Source organism: Cupressus sempervirens, chromosome 8 (genome assembly GCF_028749045.1).
Source record: "Cupressus sempervirens isolate cs-2001-9-10 chromosome 8, ASM2874904v1, whole genome shotgun sequence".
In the NCBI taxonomy this organism is placed as follows: domain Eukaryota; kingdom Viridiplantae; phylum Streptophyta; class Pinopsida; order Cupressales; family Cupressaceae; genus Cupressus; species Cupressus sempervirens.
In genome coordinates this window covers 512,095,926-512,101,925 of record NC_143125.1, presented here as the reverse complement: position 1 = coordinate 512,101,925, position 6,000 = coordinate 512,095,926, and the positions used below count along the sequence as shown (strand labels likewise).

The 6,000-nt window shown below is 35.0% G+C and overlaps 1 protein-coding gene across 6 annotated transcripts in view; it reads right to left on the bottom strand.

Annotated features, from left to right (window-relative positions):
• Nucleotides 1-802: 802 nt before the first annotated feature.
• The window catches only part of ORC2 (origin recognition complex second largest subunit 2), a 137,689-nt gene continuing 132,491 nt past the window's right edge, over nt 803-6,000 (bottom strand). For 2 of the 6 annotated variants that reach the window (XM_089798242.1, XM_089798246.1), the window contains exons 6-7: nt 5,388-5,615; nt 4,818-5,282 (exon numbers count right to left, since the gene is read on the bottom strand). In XM_089798242.1, coding sequence (XP_089654368.1) covers nt 5,083-5,282; nt 5,388-5,615 — 428 coding nt within the window. In that variant the 3' untranslated portion in view covers nt 4,818-5,082. Of the gene's footprint in view, nt 1,094-3,423; nt 4,050-4,817; nt 5,283-5,387; nt 5,616-6,000 lie in introns of those variants that run through there. The other 4 variants (XM_089798243.1, XM_089798245.1, XR_016355637.1 and 1 more) reach the window with 4 other exon arrangements.

The window sequence follows — 6,000 nt, the reverse complement described above, 5'->3', positions numbered from 1 at the left end:
TCCTGAAGACTATTGGGGATCACATCCGATTTAAGAAATCCGCCTTCTCAAGCCAAAAACAACATTCCAATTGTTGGATGATCCAGATCATCACACCAAACAACCTATCACAGGTCCTTGCACTTCTCACAAGCACTGATCAATTATAACCATTGAAACTTCGCTATTACAGCCATTGAAATCTGACATCTCCTATTTTATATTCAGTAATTGTCTCTAAGTTAAGGTGCTTTTATAAGTTTTTTAAATTTTTTAAGTTTAGTTTTGACTATGTTGAGTTTATTTTAGACCATTCTTAAGCTCTGCTGCCTTATTCTGGGTAGATAGCACTCGTTTATGCTTTCAGTTTTCTGTTTGGTAGACAGTAAACATATAAATTTAGTTTTCTGCTTTATTCTGTGAGATCAACAATACATCATCTAAAAATAAGATATTGTTTTTGTTGTTTGATGATGATCACCCAAACTGGATTCTATTTAGCTCCCTGGGCATTCATTAGTTTTTATCATAACATAAAAGATTAATATTCTACATAACTAAATATTTTAACAGCAACTTTTACATATTCTAATTTCAGTATTTTTTTCTTCTACTTTCAGAAGATCGTGTATGCAGACTATAGCACCTAGATTTGCAGGTATGACTGCAGTTTAAGTGAGACAGTTTATGTCAAAATTTCAAGTTTGGAATTCACATAGCCTATTCTGAATTCTAACATGGCATTTGCATTCAAACCAGAAGGTATGTAAAGGGACTTCGACAATTGCCACATAAAAATGATTCTAAACAGAAACAAAAGAACTGTTCAATAAAATCTATCTCAATGATATATTCCTTGAAGGATATGAGAGTAGCTCAATGAAAAACAATTTTTACACTTGTGTTACATTCAATCTCTCCGACAAGACAGAAATTAATGGTCCATTGATTGATACTGACCAAAAAGTGCCCATCAATGAGTACGTTACATAATACTGAAGAATTGATCAGATTTTTATCTGATTTTTGTCATGCTTTGTAAAATCCTTAATTGCTAAAAGCAGTTGGTTTGGTCACAGTTTCTTCCACTTGGTCAAAATATATGTGCTGTCCCCTACAAGAGAAAAATAAGTATATGTATATAGCATCTTCTATCCAATAAAATTTGACGAGGCATTGACAATTTTTCATTGCTTTGAGGAAGACAATCGAGAAGATGGCATTTTATATTCATATTTATAAATTGCATACTATTATATTTCACAGATAATACTGAATATCAATGCTATGAATGGGATTTGGCATTGTTAAATCTACATTGAAACGTTAGTTATAGATATGCTGTGCCATGATTCGTTTATCTCCATTTTACTTCATTTAAATATTTGCAAGACTTTCTTTTATTCAATAACAATAAACATGCATTTGAATTACATCGATATTGACGAATTTTTCACTAAAATAATTTCCGAAAGGAAATCCTCTATTGCTCAGAATAAATACACTTGAACAGACATTTCACATGCTGACATGGTAAGGCATTGGTGAAGATTCAACATTATCTGTAGGTATGTTGTACCACATTCCCCATTTATTTCCATTTTCATTGATGTTAAAGTGAATTTATTACCCATTGTATCACATAGTTTTCTACAGGAAATCATCTAGCCATCTCCAAAACTTGTTCAGTCACAACCCCCATATATGTATCAGAGGTTAAGATTGTCTAACATAGGCTTGTAAAAATTGATATGCTCGAACAAGACTATCACTCATGCACTTCGTTACCACACAGCTTAGCTAAGATTTAGTTGAACTAATGATTGTAGCTGCAGATGGAATACACAATTGGCAATCATAGAAGCAAAAACTGAGGAAAAAAATACAAACCCTGTACCATGTTATTTGTCCCAGTGTCACAAGACTAGACTTGGCAAGCTAATTTTTGGCTTGGACTCTGACATGGCAAAAACTTGCTAGAGACTCGCAAAATTGAAAAACCCAAGAGATTATAAGATTCTTAAGAATTTAAGACTTGTTTCATGCACCCATTACACCTTAAAGACACAATAATTTCATCCAATAGAAGCTGCTGTAACACATACACAAGTATACATTGATCACGCAAGTATAAAAGCAAATTTTAGCTGAAGAAAATAACATGAGATATATAAAAAGTGTCAAATGTCCACAAAAATCATGGAATATGAAATCTATGGCATCAAAAGTTCCAAACAAATATCAAAACTGAAATTAAAACTAGAAGTCTATTTCTCAAGCTTTAGAGGAGCCTATATTACTCAGCATATAAGATGATGTTGCAGCCATGATATCTATTTGTGTCTCAGTATTAAGTTCAATCACAAGATAATCCTTGACTGTGGCTTTTACTATGTACATGAGGCAATTTGCAAGAAGGGATATGTACTTCGTAGATTTACGATCATGATTCATCATTGCCTATTACTTTCTTAGACTTATATGTTGATGGGCATTTGAGGGCAACACCAAAATGAGGTTCAGTGTAGCACCCCTCGCAAGGGCCTGAGAGAGAGAGAGAGAGAGAGAGAGAGAGAGAGAGAGAGAGAGAGAGAATGTTGATAGGAGCCTACTGATACTAAAAGTTTTTTTTTCATGGAGGGTTCAGACCTGCAAGGCAGTCCAGAAAAGGTACAAAGCCTGCAAACTACCAACTAGTGAAGGCCACCATAGAAACATTTTAGCAACCCAATATGGCCACACTCGTGCCTAAAACCTCTTCGGCTAAGAGCCAAGGATTGAGAGGTATCCATTCCACCAAAGTTGCCTAGGGCACGATCCCGGCCTCATCCCTTATGATGTCGGAGCCTTGCACTCAGCAAGACTTGATCCCTAGTGGGCTCATTGAGAACCATTCAACTTCACCAGCAGACCAAGGGCCCATTGACCCGATACAAAAATCTGACCAAGTCAGAAAATTATAAGATCTTCTAAGGCCTAGAATCTGTACTATAACTTCTAGAGATCTGAAACCACACTCTAGGGGAATTCAACAAAGATTGTATGCCTCTAAAAGAGAATACATCTTAGATAATGAAACAAATATCAAGAATTTATCTATCACGGCGAGGAGGGTTTTGAGCGGGGTTTTGAGCTATTACACATGATAAGTTTTCTGTCTTGGTAGTGTTGTTTGCTATATCAGACTCTTTGGATGATATCATTTTCCTGGACAATATCATTTTCCAGGCCTTTCATATCATATGACTTTCAATGGAAATAGTCAGCAAATTCATTAACTGCAAGTGTAGAATTAACTAAAGTAACTGCCCTTTCATAGATATAGTTCAATATTGTATAAATATGGAAAAACTTGTTGAAAACTTAAAGCAAGGTCAAGACATGACATTTTGCAGAGTGCATATCTTAAAACAAAGTTGCATAGACAGTAGAGAGTGCAAAAAGTAATTGAAACTAATTGTTGTCTATTCATTTGCTCAGCTAATCAGATTGCGAAACTACTTGGATCAACAAATTCCATAAGTCTATCATACCCTTGGGTATTAATCATGTTCTCCAAATAGCTGTAAACCCAGTAGAAATGTCAAAATGGAGGTCTCAAGCATCACAAGAAACTATATTTTAGATGCATGTATCTTTGATTGAGGTTAAATGGCTCTTCCTTTTATTTGGCTTACATCACATGTGAAATTCTCTCCTTTGCACTATACATATGCCAACAAGGCACACTGCAGACATCAAAGAATGTATAGACATCCCACACAATCAACTGGATTTGGCCTGGACCCAAACCAGTACCTGAACCACATCTGGCTGGTCCCCAGCATTACTTCCTCAGGCCATCAGTGTCTTAGTTCATTTCATCTTTTCACCAGCTTATGACCACCTCCTAACCATTCCTTCAGTCTATAGGCCCCATTGTTTGCTACAAGTTACTAACTAGGGATATAATTCAATATAAGCCTGGTAACATTTTCCGATATCATAGAAGACCGATAACATATTCCAGTGTATTTAAATTTGAGTCTGCATCTAGGTTGCATCTGTACATCGACACATGGTAACTGGGCCTATAAAACCATATCTGGATTAAGATTATTAAAAAACATAAAGAAACTTCAAAAAAAAATTTAAAAATTGTCAAACTTTTCTAGATATTATATATATTATAGATCATGAAAAATACAAATAACCTAGGGTCAATAAACAAGAAAATGACTCTAGCCTTGGAAGCCAACCTATCTTGAAGTCTTTTTGCTGAAAGCGACTCTTTAAGAGCAGAGTTCTAAAGAAATGGTAACTGTAATCTCTATAGTTCTTGAATATATCTTGACAGCTCAAAATCATAATAGAAGATCCAATCCCTGGAACCTGATTTATAAATCTTTTGTTATCACAAACCCTCTTCTTTATTGGCAAGTTAGTAGAAGAGACTGAATCTTATTGAAAACTAGCTTGTATTTGTAGCTCTCCACTTGAAAGCCTTGGAAACTTTGAGAAGTCTGCAGGTTTGGTATTCCTTATATAGAGATTCGACCTCTATGGCTTGAATACAAAGAAGACAGAGAATATACTTGGTTGAGAATTTACGTCTGCCTTGCGTGTGATTTTCACAAAAGCATTGACTCAACTCCAGCTTGGCCAAAATTTATCTAAAAAACATTTGTCCATTTGTTGGCAGCAGAATCAAACACATTTTACTGGTATGTTGGAATATGAATCAGGTTTAAATTAGTTCACATTTTGCTCTCTTCTAAAGTAAATGGCATTTTACAGGTATGCTGCTGCTATTCTTCGGATTTATTTTCTTCTCTAAGGTTCCAGAATTGAAAAAACTCTCAAGAAAACTTGTCCTGGTTTATATCGATTGAAGTTTAATTGTGCGATGTACACTTCAAAACTCTTTTGAACTTTTGTAAAGAAAATAAATTCAGACAGTAAGACTCAAAAATCGTTAATACCTTCTATCATTTCCTCAACCTCTCCTATTGAATAGAGCTTGTTAGAGCACCAGTAAATCAAAATCCCTTTTACAAAAATAAACTAACATACATATAATATAATAAATTGTTCCTTGGAAGCAATTTATTTTACCATGTAGCTCTATAAAGTGATATCTTGAAGGAGCTTAGTAAGTGCCTCTGATGGAAAGGGGATATAGAGGCAGTCTTGCCCATCAGCTCCCCTTCTAGTACGCACTAGCTCATGGTCTTTAAACTCAGTTAAATGGGAGTTAAGAGTCACTTGACTGCTAACCAAAAATTGTTCCCTGCACAATGTATATAAACGCTGAACGGGCAAACCTGCCACATCAAGAAAGTAGTCACTGTTTATTTGTCATGAATCGTAAGTCTAGAAAAAGCTATTTAATGGGTAGCTGAAAACCAAATTATAATTAGAATGGGTACCTTGTTCCTCAGGATGTTCAAGTTGATATTCCGCAAGTACTTTGAAGACGCTCTGGGCATTAGGAGTCAAACTCTGTAAAACAATAGCAGCAGTGCGTGCACTCTGCACAGCTCTTGTACTTGCAAGAATCAAAGGCATGAAAGTCCCTTCAACATTATAAGAAGCATATGTAGGGGTGTGGTACCACCACCAATTAAATTGCACTCTTGACATTTGTTTATCCCATACTGATAAGAAAACATAAAAATTAAACAAATTAGTCCAATATAAAGAAAAGATATAACTCATTTTGCTCTGAATCAAGTCAGAAATTTAATGTAAAATTTTGAGTTTCACTATAATAGTTTCAGCCCCAAAAAAATTGCGGAGTGTTGCTCTATATTTCATATGAGATCCATCCCTATGATCCTTGGTTGACAATAGATAGAAGTGAAAGATCCATATGAAAAATAATGTCAATTTTCTCATTCAAGGCTTGGTTGTGTAAGCATTTCAAACTCTCATCTGGTAGTAACAACTATTTCATTGGTTCCCAATTCCCACAGATCCAGAATCACCAATTTTTATTCATTAACCATTGACACTAAACAAGAATGGAAGCCATTGACTTAT